The sequence below is a fragment of the Hypomesus transpacificus genome, chromosome 6 (assembly GCF_021917145.1).
Source record: "Hypomesus transpacificus isolate Combined female chromosome 6, fHypTra1, whole genome shotgun sequence".
Lineage (NCBI taxonomy): Eukaryota > Metazoa > Chordata > Actinopteri > Osmeriformes > Osmeridae > Hypomesus > Hypomesus transpacificus.
In genome coordinates, this window is record NC_061065.1 from 2,933,247 (window position 1) to 2,957,027 (window position 23,781).

Genomic DNA, 23,781 nt, shown 5'->3' on the forward strand with positions numbered 1-23,781 from the left:
TTTATTATGAGCATAGGGACGGATTTGCGTCACCGTGCAACTTGCAGGTCGAGATAAAGTTGCACAAATATTGAAAAAAGGAAGTTCTAACAGTCATTATAAAGTTTCCCCCTTTTGCGCCGGAAGAAATAAGGATTTCTGCTGTATCCTAAAATACTAAAACAGGTTCTATTTTTGAACAAATCTAGCAGACATATCCGCTCATTTAACACGAATCATAGCCCATCAAAAACAGGATGAGCTGAATCTAATAAAAACTCTTTTGAGAAACTCCTAGGCTACCCTGTAGACTTTACGCACATATAGGCCTGCCTGCAGACGCTTGCAATGAATTTACTGGGAAGGGGTTTATTTTTATGTACAATTTAAATGTAGGCCTAATACAAATGCCATCAGAATACAAATGCAAAAACAATACATCATACATTAGATAATATAGGCTACAACTTGAGTATGTTATTAAAAGTAGCTATATCAGAAATGTTATGAATAAAACATTATTTTACACATTGTGTAGGCTTTGTTAAGAAATATATGACCCATTGATACATTTCATAATATATTCCTACGGATCCTACATTTAAGTGAAGTCAGCCATCTAAGTGGACCGTTTGGCAGTGTTTAAAGGAGCCTGCGTGGTAAACAGCAGTAATGCGATTGGAAAGAAACTTGCATTGCAGTTATTTAGAATTATTAACTATGGGGAGAACATTTAGGTCTGGAGTTTAAGCAACCAAATATATGTACTTTGTAGTACTGTATAATTATAAATCACACACTAGAATTTTCATAAACATGTTACACTATCTCGATAACACATAAGCCTGCAATTACACATATTCATTTACATAAAACATAGCCCACAATGTTTGAGTCAACCAAGACAACCAGACAAGTCAATGTCAATATCAGACGCCGAATCTCCATCGCAAGGGCGTATTAAACGTGAGGACAGGACCTCCATTGGCTAGAAAGTAACCAATCGCTATCAGAGTTGAAACTTCATTTTGGAACCAACAGGCTACAGTTTCAGAGTTGTGAGAACTATTGCTGGCACCTACTATAAGGACACAACTATCTCTGACTCCTCACCAACGTACATGCCTATTACATTATCTTGACGACTTTGATAAACTATAGAGTCCAGGATGTATACAGCCGGACTAAACCCGTTTTACGCATCAAACTTTAGTCTTTGGTCCGCTTACTGCACAGGGGGTTTTGCAGTGGATACAATGAAGAAACCCTCATTTTGCATTGCAGACATACTGCAGGTTGGGGATACCGAAAACATCCCGGGGTCGTCGGCCCTCATGGCTCATATTGGACACCGTGCTCAGGTTCAGTCCTCCGGGTCTCCTTTGCGTCCTTCTCCGGTTGCTCCAGAGCCCTCACTTTACGGTGCGAGAGTGAACCCGGCGTCTCCGTATCACAGACATGGAATACACTTAACTTCTCTCTCAAGAACAGCGCTCAGCTCCCAACAAGCTCCCCCACCTTCAAGTAAAGACCTGAAATTCGGAATCGATAGGATATTGTCAACAGATTTCGACATTAAAATGAAAGAAACGACATCATTAAGAGGTATGTTTTAATTTGCACTTCAAAATGCAGTCTCTAAAATGAACGAGTCAACCACTTTCCGTTATCTAAAAACAGCTAAGATGAACTATTTTCCTTTCTGTCAGTAAAAGAAAGCATTCCAGAAATCTATCATGCCATGAAGTCACATTCAGGGCCTCTCATGTATTAATTAACTAATGACAAAAGCAAGCACTGGAAATATGCGTAGGCCTTATAGCCTACTTTATTTTTTTTACTCTCTAAACCCTCTAATGCAAACACCTACTTTTCCACCATAAAATTGATCATTCAAGCCTCGGTTCATGTGCCTTTAGATTTTGTCAGACATGAATGATAAACAGACATAGTGGTAATATTTATTGGTTTATCTCTCGCCCTGTAACAGATCTTACATCCATTGTTAGCTCGAACCGTCAGTCAGGGATTCACATCCCAGTGCAGCCCTCGGCGAACCACTACTTCGCGTCCATAGACCCTGGGATGAGCGACGCATCCTCCATGATGAGCTCACTAAACAGCGCCAGGCAATCAGGGCAGCATCAGTTTCAGGACACCTTCCCAGGTAGACGTCCTTACGTACAGGGCCTTTTAGACACATAGGGTATAATGGCGTCCAATCAGACAATTTGATTCAATCTTATCTTAATTCACTAAATTAAGATAAGATTTATTAGTGCCCATATTCGTAAATATTTGGTGCATGGTAGCCTGTCCCCTGTCTAAATTTATCTAATTTGGTGTGTGCTGAGTAAGTGACCTTTTTCTTCATACTTTATGAAATATAATTCCCTTATCCTCTGTGTCTTTCTATTTGTGCAGGGCCGTATGCTGTCCTTACGAAAGACACAATGCCACAAACATACAAAAGGAAAAGGTCTTGGTCCAGGGCAGTCTTCTCTAACCTGCAGAGAAAGGGACTTGAGAAACGCTTTGAAATACAAAAATATGTGACCAAACCTGACAGAAAACAACTAGCTGCAATGCTTGGACTTACAGACGCACAGGTACGTTTTATTGATTTATAATAACCAAGCCGAGTTATACAACTTCATTTCAGAACACCACAATTGCGCATGGCTTTGTAGTCAGAGACGGGAAGTTTCCACTCAAGGATACACCCCACAATTTAGCCTGTAAGCAGTAGCCTACCTTACGCAATGGATACTTCTGAGGAAATAAAAGTCAATTACAACAAATTATTGCAAATAGAGAGGTCACGGAGGTTACACTTTATGCTAAAATAATTCATCAAACACACACAAGCACAAGTTTGATTTGCGGAGTAGGCTATGGAAACGTCGATTTATCTGAGATAATTTCACTCTGTACATGTTTAGTGTTTAACTCTTGTCATTACTTTGCAGGTCAAAGTGTGGTTCCAGAACAGGCGTATGAAGTGGAGACATTCTAAAGAAGCACAAGCACAGAAAGACAAGGAGAAGGAGCAGCCAGACAAAACATTAGTAGAGGCCGAGCCCAAAGAACCGGAGGAGTCCGAGTGTGAGAGTGAGGCGAGCGAATCTGAATTCGATGAGGGACAAGAAGACAAGAGTGATGTTGACATCACTGAACATATTAAGACTAGTGTCATCATGACAGGGGCTACCCCAGTGAATACAGCGGAGACAACAATCGATCCTCTCACAGATGCTGTGGCATCATCGCAAATGGTGATGTGAATGGACTTGGTCAATTTTCGTCATTTGCTAACGGTAATTTAAGTATTTTTATAATTGAGGCAGATATTATTGAAATGCATAGATAGGTTTATGCTGTGCAAAGCATCAGCAATGGCTATTTTTTTAAGTTCCATAAGAATAACACCTTTAGGAGCACCATGTGCATGACCCTTTCCTTAAATGAAGGAAATATTCAGTTGTGAATTTTAACCACTTTTTCAACATTATGAAAATCTCTGAATATTAAACAATGATTTAATTTTCCCTCAAAGTATCGATGCATATTGTTGTATAATTTGCACTGAAAATATTGTAAATAAAAGGTTTCTTACATTTGAGCCTATGCACAGAGCAAACATGTATTTATTTATGTAAATGAAGAATAATATATATTTGTTGTTGTTGATATAGTCATAATGTTATTTTGATATTATATAGACATAATATAATTTTTTAAAGTTATGTTCTTACTATTATTCAAGCTATGTTTAATAGGCTACTGTAATTGACTTCTCTCCTCTTTCCCCATTTCCTGTCAGATGGTCTTTGTAGTCTAAATGCATCATTTATGTCTCTAATATTCAGCTTCGAAGCTGATTTTGAACAAAACTACGTGATAGTGATTGACCTCCCTGGTTACAAGTGTTCATATTAAGAGTTGTATTTCTAGTCTATAGGCCAAAAACCAAATCACACCATTTATTTCTCATTTTGCTCCTTTCAAAACATTCAGAGACGAGTCACAGTACAGTATCATCACCGGCTTTTTACTGTGGCACACATGGTGATTGCATATAAGCTATTCTAATGAACATGCTGCCTTGGCAAAAAATAACAAGCACACCAGAGTGGGGTTAGCAATCCTTTGCTGCTTTTAGTTAGATTACTTTACAAGGTAGAAAAGTTTTCCTGAATCCTCAAAAGAAGGCTTTAACACTTGTAAGGCAATGCATATTCTGAGATATTTCTGACTTTATTCAGTGCAGAATTATACATAAATTGATTCACCTGTTGGTCAGTTTGTCCAACAGGTGTTGTCGATATTTTTGGCCTCTTCTTTGTCTCTGTGTGGGACCAGCACTGATGAATGACAGTGAGTCCAAGCCTTAGAGCTAGGACTAGGCTATTAGACCTCAGCATCACAGTCTTTATTTCTCCATTGAAGGTAATTTAACAGGATCATGATGTTAATTCAAGCTCTGGAGGGCTGAAATCATTAATTTAATCATTTAATATAAAATATGTAATTTTTATTGTTAAATATTAGTCATAAACTTTTGACAAATTATCATTTGACATCACTTGGCTCTTCCCTTACCATATTACAGTAATATAAGTCAGATAAGTTATTTTCTACAAAAAATGCTAGAAGAAATCTGGGGCGCTTCAGAAAGCGGCAGGAGCAGAGGGAAATTTATAGTTTGTATACATTTGCTGGCTCCAGAAATCAGCAAAGAAATGGACAAGTATATTTTATATATCCAGGCGCTGATCTAATAATCAAAACGATCTCCATTTATGGACATCTATACTTCTCAAGTAATCCAACAGACAGGCAATAAAGTTGGTTGCTAAATGCCATGTTTTGATAACAGATATAATTCATTGATACAGAAATAATGCAACAAACTTCACACTGGCTAAACCTCCTAAGCCTATAATGTCAGCCTCTCACAACATTCCACGTGACAGAGGCAGGCTTGTGTTCTTCTGGACATCATCCTAGTCCTATTATTTTCCCTCTGGAACCCTCACATGTAGCTATATGTTCTGGATGTTTTGCTGTTAAATAAATAATGGCAGTAGCTCAATTTAGTTACATGAAATACTAGTACTAGCACTACTATACTTTGTTATGATGTGGTGTTTCGATTAATTATTGACACAGGACACAGTTTTGGCCAACAGCAAAAAACTGCATGCAGATATGCAAGATTAAATAACCTAAATAATTTACAACATGCCTTGTGTTTAGGAATTATATTGGTTTGTGATTGTCTGTATTCACTTCTATGGCCTCAGGATGACACAAAGTCAGCTAGAAGTATTGTGCATGGGCCTACAGGACGCAGCACATTCCAGCCTGATGTTATGCCATCACTGAGCCCCACAAGCCCCTCGCCCATGCCTGTTAAGACCATTGGTGTCTGTGAGAATAATTATATTTTAAAAGACACCCATAAATCTGTGACATTCCCTGATGCTCTCTCTTCAATGAAAAATGAAATTGTTTTATTTTCAAAAAATGAAATGATTTTCTTAGCATAGTGCGTAATAGAAGTGACACCGCGTTTTTAGCAATCTCATATCTATGTTTACCTTAAAATTATTCTTGCTAGTCGGGTTACTATTACATTCAATAGACCTTGAGATGGTTACTGACCATGAAAAGGTCTTCCATAATACAGGGTTGTGTGAGAGAAACAACTTAATAGAAAATGACCCAGTCCCAGACCACCACCAGAAGTTCTCCCCACCATGGCGTCCACTTTCCTCTCCTCCGGAAAGAAGGATGACCCCTGGAGATCAACCGTTTTTCCGTTTAAGCCCAGCATCTTGAATTTCATTTCTCCTTCTCGCTCCTCACTACCTGCTGCCTCGTGTTTCTTTTCCATGAGAGACACATTACAGCAACACTTAAATGAACTAATGTGCCCTTGCTCATAAAGCACTCTGACTGTAGTTATGAAGTAGGTAGTGTTCTTCTTTATCCAAGCTCTTAATTCATGCTAGCCCAATGGGATGTTGCTTAAGTATCAGACTGACCTGTTTTCATGGAATAGAGACACGGCTCTGGATAGTTTATCAGTTAAGTATTAAATGTTAAGCACACGTATAAAACGTCTAGGTGGGTTGATTCTGAAATTACCCGTGAAAAGTTGTAAATTACGTAAGTATTTGCAAACATAAAATAACAATAACAAGCCTAACGCTTAACATAATACTGAGAGGCCTTGATTTGTGAACTGCCCTAAGAACATTTATGGCTAGGATAGGAGAAAGTCCATCTGGACCATATTTAATGTCAGCCTTCTCTCTCCAGTTAAACCTGTTGTATACATCCCCTTTGGCAACCCATAACAGGGTAACACATAAAACATATCAACCTCAAAGATTCTCCAGTATTCAGTGTTTGAAAAAGTAACTGTGTAAAACAAATTACTGTTGAAAAATCTTTGGGGGTTTCATTCGCCAAACACAACCAAGTTGAAGGATTAGTATGACTGCCACTGTGACATCTCCAGCACCTTGAAGCATTATCCGTGAAGTTTGTTGATAAGCTGATGGAGATGTCTGCTGTATTGCCACAATGATTCAATGCTGGCAGCCAACGTAACACTGATAGAGGACAAAAGCAACATCAAAATTCCACAAATAACTGCATATTTAGCTGGAAAGAATGGCAAAAGTCACTGACAAAGGGGAGTTCATTTCTTTATATCTGGTGCACAAAGTCCTCAATATAAGTTTGTACAAACATAAAATTCTGATCATAATATGAACACGATAATAATCTGTTCATGCTATATCTGCAGCCACTTGATACCAAAGCCCATGGCCACCATGAAAGATCTAGCCATTAAGTTAGCTAGCCTTTAATTTGATATCATGCCAAAACTGTTTGCAGCCTTCATGTTAATCCAGTTCAGTGGAATAACATGTATTAAATATGTTATTTATGTGCCATTATTGCAGTTTTAATCAGGAGGGTTCCTCATGGTCTTCAGTCTTGAATAGTTTGAATATAATCAAAATGTGATACTCTTTTCCATTTGAAACATACCACCAATACTGGCTTTATGATTTATATTTGCATCAAATGTTGCCAAAATAAGTATGTGAAAAAAATCTTTGATTGAGGCCTTTAAAAATCCTGCAGGTATCAAAATATCGTTTCAGTCTATCCCTTTGCAATCATAAATTTATAAATGATAAAACATGAATTTCTCATTTATGAAGTATATGTAAATATTTGTCTAAACACTTCAAGATTACTATACAACTGCCCAAAATGAATCCTGAACCAAACATGTTCTCCAAAGTTGAAAACTGAACCCTCATACAGAAGCTGTCGCCACATTTCCAAAACCTGCATTATTAAGTGTTTTTTTAACATGGTTGCAGTTTCCAAGCAACTTGGCCTTGCTTTCAAAACCAAACCCTTGCCAACTGTTGGGAGAGGAAGAAAAAAGGCATCCCAAGTTAAATTTAAAGATGTGTTTCTCTTGGAAGGTTTGCTCTGCTGCCATAAACCAAGGGAGACATTTTCATACTCTGCATTTTTCATGGTTTCTCTCAAGTTCCCTCCCTTCCTCTCTCACTCCACCTTGGCTCCAGAGTTACCTACTCCTGCACTGGCTGGGCCACCACAGCCAGCAGGGCACCATGGGGCAGTGAAAACCCTGCTGTGAGTTCCTCCCTCTTAGCCTGAACAGAAGCTCTCCCCTCGGAACAACCAGAGTTTTCCTTGGAAGGCACACAGACAGCAGAGTCCTCAGAGGGAGTGCCACCTGGACACCCCTACTTAAAAACTCCTTCACCGCCCGTCTCAAATAATACCCTGCCTGCACACTCACCACTGATCACCAACAGCCATCAGTCATGATCTAAAAGGCCCTTTGACCTGCCTTAATGTGGACATTAAGGAATTATTTTCTTAAAGGCAGCAGCCATGTCATTCTGGGACAAATACTGGGGTGAACACTGTTAGTTGGGAGGAGTGGTGAGTTTTGGTATTAATTAGTACTCTGGGATGGCCTCTTTCCAGCCCCCTGCCTGTTTCCATAGAAGCTGAATTCAGGGAGTGCTGTACACAGAGACTGGGGTGCTACAGCAGTGCACTTGGCCTTCCTGCTTACACATTAACACAGACAGAGATGATAGAAAAGATCTTCCAATTATACGGTGGTCATGGCCGGGACACAACCAAGACTTGAAATCCTGTTTCTAAAAGTGTGTTGAGCCAACAGTGGCTTCATGATTGTGTTTGAAGTTTGAGTGCAAGCATCAGAGCTGTTAAGCACCAACAAAGAGAGTTCTTTCTAGCTGCCAAGTGTGTCATGATTTCCATGGTTAACTAATGTTCAGGAAGGAACTGTTTAGCGCTAATGTTTCACTTGATGGTCACACTGATAACATAAGGTATTTAAGGTCCTGTTGGACAAAACGATAATTCGCAAAGCTTTCCAAGGCCTTCCCCATCTCATTCTTTATCTCATTGCAGAAACCATAGGCTATACAGCTCATTATATTCCAGTAATGAATGGAATATACATTGCTTATTTAAAATGATTGAATACAGGGTGAACTAATTTGTGTGTTATTGTAATGCAATGCAACAGTATGTGACAGAACACATCTTGCATGAGATAACCTGCTGGTGTGCAAGACGAGAAGAGATGTTAAGCATAGCCTGAGGTTTGCTCAGTTCCCCTTCATCAGCCTTATCGTGGCTCACAGATGCAGTTTAATGTGGAAGAGCATCTAAAATGAAACAGCAACACTGTATATGAATCTATTTACATCAAGATATACATCTTGTACATCTTGTCAAACTGGAGCCCAATGGCAACATGTTTTTGGCTTGTAAAATAATTAGGAGGCCTAAAAGAGTAAATCAGCAAATTTTTAAGTGTGATCTGATTGAAGTTTGGTTAATGTGGTCACATAAAATATGTTACATGCTTTCATGGCTGTCATTTGGAATTCCATTGCAAGAAAATGTATTTTGTAATCACATAATCTTTTATGGAAACAAACATCAAACATTTCTCTCTACATTTGTAAGGGCTGTTCAATGTGTGAAAGGAAAATGACTGACGCAAAACAGAAATAAATGAACTGTATTTGTCTTTTTGTGCTAAATAAACAGTTTGCGACTTGTTTGTTGCTGTTGGGGAAGAGAAACTGGGGTCTGTGTTCAGACCACCTGGGCGAACTATCCCAGCAGCCTAAATGAGCTAATTCTTCATGTCCTTTTATCAGATAATGCCTTGATTATCTGACTTAGACTCCATTGATCATATGTATGTGCTCCTCTAAGCTTTTTTGCACACGCATGTGTTCATGTGCATTTGTTTGTACATGTACGTGGCTGTCCATGCATGCTCATGTACATGTGTGTGCGTGTGCAAATGTGAGCGTGTCGGCGTGTGAAAGTAGGGGAGCCTGCAGTGTCAACACCCTCCTGAGAACACACTCCTCACAAACTGATACTAACGGATTAACAAGGAATTCTTCTTCACACTTTGGCTTGTCCTGGGGAGGGAGGGAGTTATGGTCCCAAAATAAATAAAAAGTCACCTCAGTTTGTCTTTCTCTTGTTCCAAAATAAACAGAGTACACAGAGAGAAAGTGGGTGACAGCACTTCTGACTGGCAGAATGAAGGATGGGAGTTGTGACTTAAACAAAGCGTCCTGGCCAGACCTACAGGGCTGTGTGGGGCCTGCTGTAATACACGCCTAGGGCCATAACAACCAGAGCACAGTCACAACAGAGGGAGCACGCAGGCAATTTATAGAAAGCGATCTTGGTTTCACATCCTTTATTTGTGTTTCCTTCCAACTGACTTGGTTGGGGGGACAGACACAGAGGAGATACCATTATTACACGTCTTGTTTTCATCCATGTGGTTATAGCCACAGTCAGTCACAGTCTCATGCACAGTACTGTTTCGCACAATACTCTTTTACAAAGGGTAAGCTGTTTCAGTACACAATCAGGGTAATTGTGTGTGTGTGTGTATATGTGCATGCACGCGCATGTGTGTGTGTGTGTGTGTATCAATGTGGGGTGTATGAGTGTGAGCCCTGTAACCCATTTGTGTGAGAGGTGAAAGTTCAGTTCCTGCAGGGTCTGTTTGGGAATACATGACACTTCACAGCTGGCCTGATCATCTGTGCATATCTGGCTATAAAACTTTACTGAGCGTCGCCACGGCCAGCTGCTTTTATCAGCTGAGATGGAGATATTCCTACAGACCCCCAGCCTCAGGCCCCAGTCTCAGACCCCCAGCCTCAGGCCCCAGCCTCAGACCCCCAGCCTCAGGCCCCCAGCCTCAAGCCCCCAGCCTCAGGCGTCCGCTGCTGCTTCCTGCTCTCATGCAACAGTCAATTTAACTGAATGGCAGACATGTTCTATTGAACCTTGAATGTGGTCATGAGTATTGTATGAAAAATATGCTCGAGTTCAAATCAGTCAAACATTGCTTCTAAATTGCCCTAGTGAAGTAAAATGAAAGTAGGATGAAGTCTGTTACAAAAGTATGCACTGTGTGCCAGTGAAGATAAAGTGTATTGCCACAACTTGTAAAGTGTATTGCTTTTTACACCAGCTCTCCTTTCCCTTCCTTCCGTACTCTCTGCCTCTTCTTTAGCCCACTCCCTCAACACATGTTTGAACTCAGGCTCACAATATCCATCAGGTGATCATTACAAGCTCCAGGTTGTGACCTCTCTAGGGTCTCGAAGTCTTGAGCTGCTGTGCGCTTCCCTACACCAGGGAAAAAGGTGGCGGCTTAATGTTTCCTAACATGAGGCGGTTGATTGAGAAATGAAGCTATTGGCCGTGACTGCAGGAAACAGTCGCAGGAAATGGAGATGCACTGCATTGCTTCGAGTGCCACTTCAGGTTATGGATCTGGACAGGGAGAAATTATTTTTTTCTGGCATAATTCCCCCATCTCCCGGAATCCTTGCGTTGGCTGGAAGTCCGGAGAACACGCCTGAGGTGTCATGAAGCTTGTTGAGGCTGGAGGAAGAGATCTCTTCCCTGAACCCCCTCCACCAACCCCCCCCCCCCCCCACACACACACACACACACACTGTCACCCCCCACCTTTATCCCCAACCAGCCATGTGGGGAATCCAATTAGTTTATCTCACTCTCAACACACTTCCAATTGTTTGCACTGCTTCTTCACTGATCTTCTCATAACAAGCTGTCAGATCGCAAGCAATGGCCGGGGACAAGCACAGCCTATTGATTATGAGCCTTAAACAGACAGGCAGCCATCTGGCTTCCATTAGGGCTATGACAGGACACAGGGCCGTACAGCGACAGGCAGAAGCAAGGGCCCTGCAGACGGATGTTGCACAGCATGGATACTGCAGGCAGCAGGAAGAATAGCAACCAGATGAGTTTGTTGTCATCAAATTTGATTTTTTATTTTTTTTATCTGGAAAATGCCTGATATCTGATGGCTGTCTGTCTAGGACTTGGTTGGAGCTCCCTGAATATGCAGCGGATGATGTTGAACAGTGGTGAGGAAGGGAAGCCCTTAGTGCTCATTTGTGGCTATATCGTGTACAGATCCAGCTGGACTACACAGACATCTATGATAGATGTGTAGAGGCTCTAAGAGGTAGATGCAGAAATAATATATCTTTCTTTAGTCAATTTACAAGGAGAACAAAAACAGGTAGATAGGTAAACACACACACACACACACACACACACATAGGCAAACACAATGTTCTTATCAACTAAAGCGTTTGCAATTGTTTGTTCTTATAGTTTAAATGTACCGTTCAGTTTCTCTAAGCGGAATCAACAGGCTGTTTAAAATCAGTGGCGGACATTGATTGTTTACAAAAATTCCTCAACGGCACTCCACTGTACAGTCATCAAATCCACCCCATAATAGATAAACAGTTGTGATTGGCCTGACCTGGGCCAGGTTGGCTGGAAATATGTCTGAACAGGAGGGTGACCAGACCCATCTGCCCGAGCAGAGAAAACATGAGCTTGCAGATTGGTCTGGTTTCCAGGCTAAAGCACTCCTGTTCCACTAGAAAAGAAGGTAAAAATATTAGCAAATGTGCAAAACAATTAGTAAATGCGCAACTCTCTTTCTCTTGACCTCCATCCCCAGAAGTCTTTGCGCCGATAGCCAGAAGTCAAGGAAGTCAGTTGGCTTGTTGTGTGGGTGCTGTGACGGAGCATACTCTAATGTTATCTAACACCTTACGTAAATGTGTGCAGTTATTAACCAAGCAGACCTCTTTAGATGGGAAAGCATACAAAGCTAGAAAATATAAAAATATAAAAAGTATAGACAGTCCTACAAGCTAATAGGAAGAGAGTGCTTTTCACTGTTACATTTCGGTTGACAAATTCCATATTTACATACAGATGTATTGATAATATTGTCATACATTTCTATAATTATTATTCAGTTCAAGGAAATTAGTCACCAATATCACTTTTCGTCACAATGCATTCATAACCCCTGTATACATTAGTGTAGGCAAAAGGCCAGTAAATTTCGCACCACCACTGCCACCATTGTTGTGGTGCCAAAAGTGACTTAAAGGATAACATCTTGCAGTCTGAAGTAATAATAATCTATGATGATATTATGTGCTTTATTTTGCTTATGGAAAAAAAAAAATGCTGAGCATCATCCATAGCATTGAATTTTTTATGCAAGAGCATGCTAAACTGCATCCAGTTTGTTTATAACAATCATGAATGTAGCACCGCACCTTGGTGTCTCTACTGTGGCCAAGCAGGATAGCAAATTGGTGAGGTGGCGAGATACTTCCCTTTACAATTCTCAACCACATCATTGAGCAACTGACCTGTGCTTGCTTTCCAACAACATAAGCAGCTTCTTGTAGTTCTTGCGTCTTTGTCATGTCTTGCAGGGAAAATCATACTTGCTGGGCTTCTCATTCCTAAAACCAAATAGTGCAGATAATACTTGCAAATGTTTTGGCCCCCCAAAACAGAGAGGCCTTGAAATGTGGTAGATGGAGCCTGTCGAGGTTAACTTGGCCTTTTGTGTTTTATGAGATAAAAAATTATGGAAGAGTCTTCAAACATACACCAGCGACATAATAAAGCAGTCAATTGTTGTCCTATCCACTACCCCCTCTCTTCTTAAAGCCAAAGGAAATTATATTTTTATTTTCACTTTATCACCTTCAGTGAGACAAAAGACTGCTTTGACCACATTCCCTTGCAATTTGGAGGTGGTGAGGTTGGGGGGCATGTCATTTGCAGTGACTGATTTTGCTTTAACTCAAGCAACAATAAATCACCTTTAAACTTAAAATAATCAAAAGACACATACATAAAGAGTGTGACAGACCAGCACTCAGGAGAAGTTAAGCGTGTCTGTTTGTATGGAAGAAAATGGTGTGTGTTTGTGTAAGTGTGTGTATGTGCTCATGAACATGTTTGTGGGCATGCGTTCATTTGTGCAGATACATTTGAACTGTGGATGGATGGGTGAAATTGTGTGGTAAGTGCATGTGTGCGTGTTTGTGTGTGTGGGCACAGACTAAAGTATGGCTATGTGTGTGTATGAGTGTGTATTAGTGTTTGTGTCTGAGACATGACGGACACAGTGACTAAGACACTAGGTAATAATTTACTAATGCACTTCCCAGCCTTGCTCCCTGGACCTGTCAGTGGGTCCTGATGGATGGTGACGGCTGCAGAGATGGACTGCTGGGTGATAGGGAGTGACCAGTGAGGAGCCTGATTAAAAGTGCTGGAGCACGGCAGTGGGTGATAACCCTGATCTAGCAGTGATTAATCTATTCTGGACAGGTTGCTGTCTCATTAGGTTCATTTTAACCTTAGCCTGTGGGTTTCCAAATAAACTTTGCTTGAAAACACACGTTTTTTTTAATCAGGTTTAAAGCCTCATGCTGGAGCCTGTCTCTGGCTAAATAAACTCCAGGTGTGACTTCACCATCAGATCATAATTTTATTTTGTAGTTTATAGAACTCATGCTGTATTTTTTATCTTTATCTGTATTAATGAAACCAGCAGCAACATTTGACAGCTATTTGTCTTTGCAAAAATGAAAATGAGAAAAACTGGAAATAATCTGCCTTTTTATTTGTTGTTACATAAACAGAGATGTTTTAAAAGAAGATAGCATTAAATATTGGCAAGGGGAGGGGAAAGAGGGAGAGGTAGTTTACATTCTCTCTGGAATAGTCTTGATAACAAGCCAGGAGGAATATGAGCCGCTTTGATTGTGTGCATTAGTGTAATTTATTGGGCTTCCTACTCGGCCCTGCAGTTCCTCCAGCCTCTGTTTTCCCAAACAAAAGACAGAGCCAGGCCCCAAAATGGATGGGGGTGAAAAATCCTTCGCAGTTGATAATCGCATAAAACAACACCATATTTGCAGCCTAATAAGCACAAAATGTTCCACTGGCCGACTCCCCTCGATCAGGATTAGGCGACTCCTCTGAACCGGTCTGGGTGATTTACGTGGGCCGATTTGGAAACTAGCATTCAGAGTAAGGACATTGGAGCGTTGAATAGGAGGGAGTAGGCTTGTGATTTCATAATTCTTTGTGTATGTCTGGAAGTCTTCCACTCGTTCCGATTTTTAACCAATTTATGTCCAAACGGAATGACCCTGGGAATTAATGAGGCTCTTGTCGTAAGTTCCAGCTCTGCGAGGTCAAGTAAATCATGCTTTAGGGCTCCTCTCCTCCCCACTCCGCTCTCTCTCCCTCCTTCTGCCTCCACATCCTACGATAACGCACAGACAGGGGGCCTGAGAAATACCACCTCATCGACACTTTCTGTCTATTCACAAGAACATATTTCATGCCGTGCGCGCCGGACAGCTGTAAGCCTGCTTTTAGTGGAGCCTGTGGAAGCTGATGAATAGTAGACAGGCTGGAGCTGAGGCCAAGGGTCACTTTCTTTATTTTACATTTAAGAGCAGAGTGTTGATGTAATGCACATTGCTCTCACAAGAGGAGCCCTTTTTCTATTCCCAGTCTCAGTTTTATTGGAGTAATTTAAATACTTTTTTTGTGATTTAGCTGCACCATATTCCTTTGAATTAATATGTGGTGGTGTGATTGTTAAATCATTCAGAACACGTTAATAATATGGAAAGTAATTACATCATACACATTAATACTGTGAAACCTAATATAGTAACACTTCAATAACTACCACTGCAAATCAATCAAGACTGTTTTACACTGAAAAATAATTTGTTGTTACATTTCATAGAAGTAAAGATGCTTAATTACAGTCTTGAATATTTCATATTTAAGAGGGGAAAGGAAAAACATTCTCCATTGAAATTAAAATACATCTAATAACTTTGAGAACTTTGAGACAGATTTTGGTCGTTGTTTTGCTCAAGGCCTTGCTTGCCCTGAAGCCAGCTGCAAGAGGTAGTAACCCCAACAAATAGCTGTTGCGGCAAAATGTGAACATATTCAGATCGTTAAGTGTTATCACTGCTTGTTTTATGTGCCAGTTCCTGTACAAACATGTCAACGTTTATCACCCAAATTTATTTTACTCCCTCCGTATCTGTGACTTCATCTCAGATACTGGCAGAGAAGGACACATTTTCTGACCGTTTACAAGTCTGGAACAAGTAAAGCAGACACGCGGTTTTGTATAGGATGTTTCCTCCTCTCTGTAATACTTTATCTTGTTTATAAGATTATTCTCAGAGTAACAGTTAAGTTGATGTATGGATAAGGCTGGGGCGATGGCTCTCTGTATAAATCTGACCTGTCTGCAATTACCGCCATTACATACTTCAGGCCCTTTTAAAATAAACGAGCAGATGATGTCAAGCGTCCATGCTGGGAGCACTGAGGAGAAGCAGCCTCCGTGCTCTTGGCCGATGGCTCCAGCCGAGCACCTTGATGGCTGTAATTACTGTCATGTTACGAGAGCGATGAGAGATACCAGAGGGCCAAATAAAACGTAAAACGGTTTTGATATGATGGATGTCACTTTCTTTGTTTGGACATTCTTTGAACTGTCTGCATGGTGTTTTTAGAAGATGACTTGTGCTTCCCCACCCATTCGCTCTCACCCTGTGACACTATCTAGGTCAGACTAGTGTGCGCCCAAAATTCTAGTTTTAATTATTTGCATGAGACTGCACTTACAGTGTTCTTTAACTTGTTTGATTATCAGCATTGTGTGTCTGGTTTCAGACACAGTAAAAGGCCCGTTCCCTGTGTTTATACTGTGCCTAATGCACTGCGATGACATCAAATCTAAACACATTTACGCAGAGACTCTGGTGAGGTTAATAGCACATTCCAGGTCATCTTTATTGGTTTCATGGTCTACTGTCTGCAATATGTGATATCACTACATAAAAGGTAGATATATATATTTTTTTAATGAATAAAAACATTAAATATAGGAAAGTATTCAGCACCTTTGCCAGTCTTGGTTGATACTTGCAGAAGTGACAAAGTAGACTGTCATTTGCTTGTCTCTCAAATTATATGGACGTAAATGTAAACTAACATATGATTACCAATAGTTCTAACCACCTCTTCAAGGTGCATGCCAGATAAGCAATTACAAATCACTTGATGTTTCACAGGCCGTTTTCTTATACCGAGTTGCAATGTGTGAATCACAGGGGATATCAAAATCTAATTTTTGCAAATAGGATTATGACAGATAGAATAACAAGACCAAAATGAATGGAGTTGAATGGAATCTTGGATCTTTTGAATGGAATTGTATTCAACAAAAGATATACCTGGTAGTCCCTTTAGATTACTGCTCAAAATACTTATATTTCTTATACAATATGTGGAAAATAGATTGGCAAATGAATAGAATAAAAACAAACGTCCATATAAGTCTGGGGTGGGATAAAAGGCCCCAACTGCCACTTTTTGGTGTTGTCTGTATAAAAAATAGCCTATCTACTTGGAGACAGATTTGTCCTCAAGTGAGGGGCAATATGCTGTGGCATGGGTGAAATACATTCTCTCTCCTCAAACGTTGATGACATATTACGTTTCACGACATGCAAAAATTGATGCCCACAGAAAGTAGCCTATGATCCTAGCTACATTAACTAGCAGTTTCTCAAATCCTAAACTTATATGAAAATTACGTCTAAGTTGTTTAACTTTCGGGTGAATTTAATTGTGACAGGTCCTTTGTGTTTAAGGTCCTTAAAACCTTAAAATTAGTAACAACCTAGTATTTTTTATTTCATATTACAGAAGCTGAGAGTTTTGATGGAGTCAATAAAATAATAATGAGTCAGCAAAGTAGGCTTGTTTGAATCTTGTTTTCTAGTTTTAGGGCGTGATGGCTGTCCATTTTGATTAGCATTTTTGGTTTCAATGGCCAAATTCCTTATTGTCGGCCAGCCACAAGGTACCCATAAACAAAGATGCGTGGTGTTTGTTTACTGCAGACCTTGGCATTTTATGACTCGTGATGTAAAAAAAAAAAAAAAAAGGCCTACAGAAATGTGTTGGCGGTAGGGAATCTGTAGTCCTGAAAGACTGCAGTGCAGTCTTTCAGGCGATTTACGTATGTGCTGGCGATGTGCTGTGGTAAAAAGTTGCGAAATTTGGCTCTTTTGTATAAAGCTAATCAAAACTTGAATGGATCACCATTCTTACTAGAAAGTAATGCGCGGCCCACTGATGTGCCTGCGCGCGCGTGCCTACGTGTGTGTGTGTGTGCATGTGGATAGAAGGAAGTTTTAACATTTGGTTTTCCATGTAGCTTTTATTTAAAAACCTCAAACCAATCTAGATATATCTACTTAAAAACCTCAATACCCCCTGCAATGCCGCCGCCGACCACCAGGGGGCCGCGGACCCCGGTTGAAAACCCCTGATCTAACTATATTTAGGCTAGGCCAGCAGGTTCATGTTTTATGTAGCGGTCTATGTGCAAAACATACCTAACAGACCTACAACCAATCAGAGCAACGTAATATGTTGTTTGTTGAAAACGAATTCAACCCAAGCGCTCTTTCGTGACGTTGTTGATTACGTTGTTGATCATCTGTCCATCATCGTATAAAGCTCGCCCTGGCAATTTCATTGGTACGTCCCGATTATGGTTTTCTGTAGTTGTCCCCAATACGAGATCCTACAGACCCAACTTCCCGAACAATTTTTTTTGTGGGCGGGGAGAAGTTGGGCTGGCGGCCAGGCTAATGATACCTAGCATTTGAACACAAATTCTGTATTTTGGAATGAAACATTCAACACATTCAACAAACTGTGATGAGCAATTGAGTCAAACATAATGGCTAAATAAGTAATAAGTAAGTACATGGCTAACCCAAACCAACGTATAGGCCTACTCACTCTATAATGAGTCTAGCATTGGCCACTGCTGCGAATTACAACAGCAATACAATTCCAAAGGGATGAAAATGATGAAGGAAGAAAGAACAAATGGAACAAGAACAAAAGAACAAACTCTAAAATAACTTGCTAGATAACTCAATTCAGAGAACAGGAACGTGGCCCAAAACGCTAGGTACAGTTGCGGCTAGCTTGTAAAAAGTCCCATTCATACAAGATGTATAGTATCGAAATTCGCACTAATTTTACAATTCAAATGAAATTCACCTAGTCGTTATCTAAGGCAGTGCTTCTCAATCTTTTTTCAATAATGTACCCCCTATCAATTTCTCAGCCAAGTACCCCCTGACCGGCCCCCAAACATTTGAGATAGAAATAAAAGCCTATGACTACGATATAGTGATGTGCCATCAGGATTTATTAGGATTCCGCCGTCAGGTAGTATTCTTATTATTATTAATAGGCCGCGTTCACACTTGACTTCTTTTTTCAGAAAAAAGCGCTGAAGAGTCTTTTTACATGCAACCCTACGGGAAAAGGAAAAAAGCGTCCGCCTTTTAAAAACGTCTAAAAAGGCGCTGAGCCCGACGCCTTTTTGAGTTCAGTTTTCTTAACTTTTCAGAAAAGCGCTGGGTGACGTCAAGCGCCTTTTTGACAGCTGACCAATCAGGACGAGGAGAATAGGTACGAGTGTACCTTCCCTAGTAACCTTCTACCTTAGTTACCAGGCTTATGTTATGCCAGGTGCTTGCGTTGTCTTGTCTTAAGAATTTCAGTGCCCAGTCTGACCTTGTGTTGTTCTGTGTACCTGACAAATAAAACACTTGAGACTTGAGGCTATGGCTATGGCTCCTCAAACGCCAAAGATAAAGCAAGTAATTGCAGTTTGTTGGCCATAGTAGCTAGCTGTCGATAAGTAACCAACAGTAAATAACGGATAATAATGTATCGCTGGAATATGTGATTCCCGTTCAGGTTACAAAATTCTCGTCAGAAAGGTGCTTTTCTGAAAAGGCAAAAAAGGCTGAAAAGGCTGAAAAGGCGCTCAAGGCAGCGCTTTTTTCTGAAAAAAGAAGTCAAGTGTGAACACGGCCTTACGGTTCCTCCGTTAAGAGGGATCCTTTTGTTTTTTTTATAATTATTCTTATTAGGGTTCCTCCGGTAGGAGGAAACCTATTGTTTTTGTTAGTTTTATTATTATTATTATTATTATTAGGGTTCCTACGGTAGGAGGGAACCTATTGTTATTGTTGGTATTCTTCTTATTATTTTTCTTCTCCTTGCGCCCCAATATCTCAAAAAGTCCCTGGTAAAAAAAATCTAATTTGGCACATTGATACTACATCCAAGTGGGTACCCCCACACCAAGTATGGGCCACATCGGCGCCACAGGTTACGCCCAAATGTCCAATTTTCAAAGTAATGGCATTTCCACCCCATTGCTCCAATTCTTATGAAACTTGGTGTGCATACCTCATTTTTCATGAGGAACAAAAAAGCCTCAAAGACCCATAAGGTCCGCCATGATGTATTTTCCTGTACGGTGATAATTTTGGAAAACCTTCAAAATTCCTCTTCTCTTGAACCAAAGGTCTAATTGACTTGAAATCTGGTAGAGATATGTATCATTGATTTTTAGTGAATATTTTAAATATACATGCTTGGCTAATTTCTAGAGCTTTTTTGCTAAATCCTCTCTCCCTCTCCTCCTCAGCGCGCGTGCTACAAATCCTCACACACTCAGCCTTCCCTTGACACACGCGCGGGCTTGACAAGACGCACACGCAACATTTCAAGAGAGTGTGGGCTGACCAAGCCCCCACTCATTCCTTAGTCTCTAGCAAAGGCCTTGTGGATCTCTTAAAAAAAGCTGATCTTTTTGGTATTGCATTTCCGATTTTGTATGCAATGGTAAAAAGTTATACAAATCCTGAAACATTGATATATATTTATATTAGTGCTGTCAGTTTAACGCGTTATTAACGGCGTTAATGCAAACCCAAATTAACGGCGTAAATTTTTTTATTGCGCGATTAATGCTCTTTTTGACCTAGCAAACTTTGTAGTTTTTTTTTCCCATTCTGTTGCAACAACCACTGACGTTAGAAAAACAACAATACCACACCGGATCTAGCTAGACCGGAAACAAAACAACAGGCACGCCACACCCACTTGTTTGGAGCCCGTTTACGGATATTAGACATTCTCTGGTAGTAGGCTAACGTTATGTTTTGAGTTGATTGCCAGCGCCAGATGCCGAAATGGATGCCAATAAGATTCTGAATGGAAAGTTTACTTTTAAAAGGTTGCCAAATGGTTCCATTGACAAGACCAAAGTGATCAGTGTGTTCTGTCGTTGTGAACTGAGCCGGAGGGAATGAGCTATCATCGCAGCACGTCGTGGAGTCGAAAATATAATTTTGATGGCACACAGCCAAGCACACAGCTGATGCGAATTCTCCGCCTGCTCGTCAAAGCCAGGCGATTGCAATGTTGTTTTCAATTTAAAAAAAAACATTTGCACGAAGCAATCCAAACCACTTTTCCATGTCGATAAGAGCATTACAATTTGAAAAAAGAATGGATGAAAAAGAAATCAAGGGACATTTAAAATAGATACAAATGTGCGATTAATTGAGATTAATCGCGAGTTAACTATGACATTAATGCGATTAATCGCGATTTAGAGCTGCCAAACGATTAAAATATTTATTCGCGATTAATCGCATTAATGTCATAGTTAACTCGCGATTAATCAATTAATCACACATTCTTATCTATTCTAAATGTCCCTGGTTTCTTTTTGTCCCATTCTTTTTTCAAATTTTAAAGCTCTTATCAACATGGAAAAGTGGTTCGGATTGCTTCGTGCAAATATTTTTTTTATTGAAAACAACATTGCAATCGCCTGGCTTTACATTTACATTTATGCATTTAGCAGACGCTTTTATCCAAAGCGACTTTCAAGAGAGAGCTTTACAAAAGAGCATAGGTCACTGATCATAACAACGAGGTAGTCCCAAACATTGCAAGCAGCCAAAACATGAAGCATACATTGTGGAAAACTAAACAAGTGCCAAAAGGGAAGACCCATAAGAGCATGCAGTTATACAAGTTTACAAATTAAACAACATGAACCACAAAAAGTGCAGGACTGTACCTGTGGAAGAACAATCAATAGTAAAATATTTCACAGTGAGTACAAGACTTAACTTCGTTATAACTAACCTACAAGAACAATATTTCCCAGTGAGTACAAGACTTAACTTCGTTATAACTAACTTACAAGAGCAACAAGTCACTCAATAAGAGTCATTGTGATCCTGGAGAAAACTAGCAACAGGTCTAGCCAAGCATTCCTAAGTGCCGTTGTACTCCCGGAACAAGTGTGTCTTGAGCCTTTTCTTGAAGGTGGGGAGACAGTCGGTGTCCCTGATGGAGGTGGGGAGCTGGTTCCACCATTGGGGGGCCAGGCAGGAGAAGAGCTTGTGTTGGGACCTGGCAGTCTTGAGCGATGGGACCACCAGGCGGTTGTCTGAGGAAGACCGTAGGTGACGGGTGGGGGTGGGGGTGGGGGTGTAAGGTTGCAGGAGAGACTTGATGTAGTTGTGTACAGTCCCGTTCACTGCTCGGAAGGTCAGTACCAGGGTCTTGAATCTGATACGGGCGTTGATGGGTAGCCAGTGGAGAGAGATGAGGAGCGGGGTAACATTGGAGCGTCTGGGTAGGTTGTAGACCAGACGGGCCACTGCGTTCTGAATCCTCTGAAGAGGGCGGGTTGCACATGCTGGGAGACCAGCGAGCAGCGAGTTGCAGTAGTCCAACTTGGAGAGGACCATTGCTTGGACTAGCAGCTGGGTGGAGTGCTCACACAGGTATCTCCTGATCTTCCGGATGTTGTAGAGCAGTGGTCACCAACCTTTTTAGGCCAAAGATCACCGACCTTTGCCTTGGTGACCCGAAGATCTACCTATTGAGGCGTTGAGAGACAGAACAGACTCCAGACTGAACTTACAACTTAACTTTATATTTGGCCTTATTGTAATTGAATGAAATCAAACACTTTGTGAACAATATGAACAAGAAAAAACACTTTTGCAATGAGCAGGCTGGATATGAACGGTTTTATTTATAAACTGAAGTTACAACACAACACTGACAAATTTCTCATGTGACAAGTCAGTGTGATGGCTGTGACTGAACACTGTCTGTGAGTGCCTTGTAGTTTGGCTCATAAGCAGAGACAGCCAGTCTGAGGCAGTCTGTGAGGTGTCTGTCAGTAAGCCGGCTCCTGTACTTGGATTTGGTGATTTTCATCTGTGAAAATGCCATTTCACAGAGGTAGGTCGATCCAAAGTAGGCACTCACTTTTAGTGCACATGCACTGAGGAGAGGAAACTTCTCTCGGCTGACAAGTCCCCAAAAGTCACTGTCCCTTGACCTGGCTTTCAGCTCAATGTCATTTTGCAAATCAAGCATCTCCATGTCCACTCCACTTGGCAAAGCAAATGCTTTCTCGAATTGGTCTGCAACCTCCTCTGTATTAATAGGCAGGAATGGGTTTGAAAGAAATGCAGCAATATCCTTCATGATTTCTAACTCACCAAAACGTCGACTGAACTCCGCTGCCAGTTTGTCCAGGTGCACACAGTACTGCTCAGGGTGAAAGTCAGAAGAGTCTTTGATGGACTGTGACATTTTTTCCAGGTTTGTAAAGTGTGTCAGCGTGCCTTTCCTCAGATTCGTGGTCCAGACACAGAGTTTGGCCTTGAACGCATTCACTGCGCTGATCATGTGGAGGAGGTGCCGGTCTTTTCCCTGGAGTTCGTGGTTGAGCGAGTTCAGTTTTCCGGTTAGGTCCGTCAGAAACCCCAGGTCCAGTAGCCACGCATCCGTTGAAAGTTCCTCGTGCTCCTCGTTCCTTTTCGACAGAAACGTCTTAATCTCAGGCAGCAAGTCAACAAATCGCTGCAGCACTTTTCCGCGACTCAACCACCTGACATCAGCATGCAGAAGCAGGTCTCCATACGCCGAATCGAGCTCATCCAATAACGCCTTGAATAAGCGATGCTGAAGCGCTTTTGCTCGAATCGAGTTTACCACTTTGACCACCAGTGACATGACATGAGAAAAGTCCACAACTTTCCCAGCCAAGGCTTGCTGATGAATCACACAGTGATACTTCATGAAGTCGGGGAAATCCGGATCATTACGGCACAGTGCTATAAAACCAGCGTGCACACCGCACATTGCCGGTGCCCCATCGGTAGTGATTGCCACCAGTTTCTGAATGGGGATGTTCTTTTCACGGACATAGCTTTTAAAAACGTTGTAAATATCCTCACCTCTCGTTCTCTCTTTTAATTGGAGAAGAGTGAGGAAGTCCTCCTTTGTTGTAAAGTCCTGGAAAGCCATTCTGACAAATAC

At 40.9% G+C, this 23,781-nt stretch overlaps 1 protein-coding gene across 2 annotated transcripts; it reads left to right on the plus strand.

Annotated features, from left to right (window-relative positions):
• The first annotated feature begins 983 nt into the window (after positions 1 to 983).
• Positions 984 to 3,600, plus strand: hlx1 (H2.0-like homeo box 1 (Drosophila)). 2 transcript variants are annotated; one of them, XM_047021650.1, is made up of 4 exons: positions 986 to 1,584; positions 1,970 to 2,146; positions 2,404 to 2,588; positions 2,949 to 3,600. In XM_047021650.1, the coding sequence occupies exons 1-4, from the start codon at positions 1,149 to 1,151 to the stop codon at positions 3,261 to 3,263; spliced, it is 1,113 nt and encodes a 370-aa protein (XP_046877606.1). In that variant the 5' UTR covers positions 986 to 1,148; the 3' UTR covers positions 3,264 to 3,600. The 2 variants fall into 2 exon arrangements, with proteins under 2 accessions (XP_046877607.1, XP_046877606.1); XM_047021651.1 differs by lacking the exon at positions 1,970 to 2,146 and having other exon boundaries at positions 984 to 1,584.
• The last annotated feature ends 20,181 nt before the right edge of the window (positions 3,601 to 23,781 follow it).

Bases quoted from the DNA above. Each gene is read 5' to 3' on its own strand.
- hlx1 (XM_047021650.1), top strand. From the start codon at position 1,149: ATGTATACAGCCGGACTAAACCCGTTTTACGCATCAAACTTTAGTCTT. The intron at 2,147-2,403 runs GTAGACGTCCTT...CTATTTGTGCAG, and splicing joins GTTTCAGGACACCTTCCCAG to GGCCGTATGCTGTCCTTACG. The intron at 2,589-2,948 runs GTACGTTTTATT...ATTACTTTGCAG, and splicing joins TTGGACTTACAGACGCACAG to GTCAAAGTGTGGTTCCAGAA.